Raw genomic sequence first — 458 nt, 5'->3', positions numbered from 1 at the left:
TTGATATAACTTACAGAGATGTGAAGGAGTACAAAAAAGATTCATTCAATTAATTTCAAATAAGTCGTATTTTGCTTAGACCAATAAATAGAACTGATGTGACCAATGTCCTTTACAACCACATCTGTAACACACTGTGTCACACTTCTGGGTGGTATCCTCTTGAGTTCCTTTACCCTTGGAAACTTGCCCGGGTCTAACCCACTTGTTAGATCCCCTCCATTTGGGATTGTAGGTTTTTCCACGTTTGTTGTTGAAACGGCGGCCATTACCTCGATTGGCCTGGTTTCTCCTTTCGAATTTTCTATCGCCGTAGCATTCACTTCAGGGAATGCTTTGGCTCCCGTAGGTCGGGAATTGTGGTTTTTGATCAAGAGCTCATTGTTCTTTTCAGCTAACATGAGCGCAACCATCAATTCAGAAAATCTCGTGTACCCGCATTTTCTGTAAATTTCGGG

At 41.7% G+C, this 458-nt stretch overlaps 1 protein-coding gene across 1 annotated transcript in view; it reads right to left on the bottom strand.

The window, feature by feature from the left end:
- The window catches only part of LOC106331244 (anaphase-promoting complex subunit 6-like), a 6,863-nt gene extending 6,594 nt beyond the window's left edge, over window positions 1–269 (bottom strand). Inside the window, exon 1 of the mRNA XM_013769555.1 lies at window positions 136–269. Within this exon, the coding sequence (XP_013625009.1) occupies window positions 136–269 (134 nt within the window). The remainder of the gene's footprint in view (window positions 1–135) is intronic.
- Between the last annotated feature and the right edge of the window lie 189 nt (window positions 270–458).

This window comes from Brassica oleracea, chromosome C3 (assembly GCF_000695525.1).
Source record: "Brassica oleracea var. oleracea cultivar TO1000 chromosome C3, BOL, whole genome shotgun sequence".
NCBI lineage: Eukaryota > Viridiplantae > Streptophyta > Magnoliopsida > Brassicales > Brassicaceae > Brassica > Brassica oleracea.
This window is presented reverse-complemented; position numbering and strand designations above follow the sequence as displayed.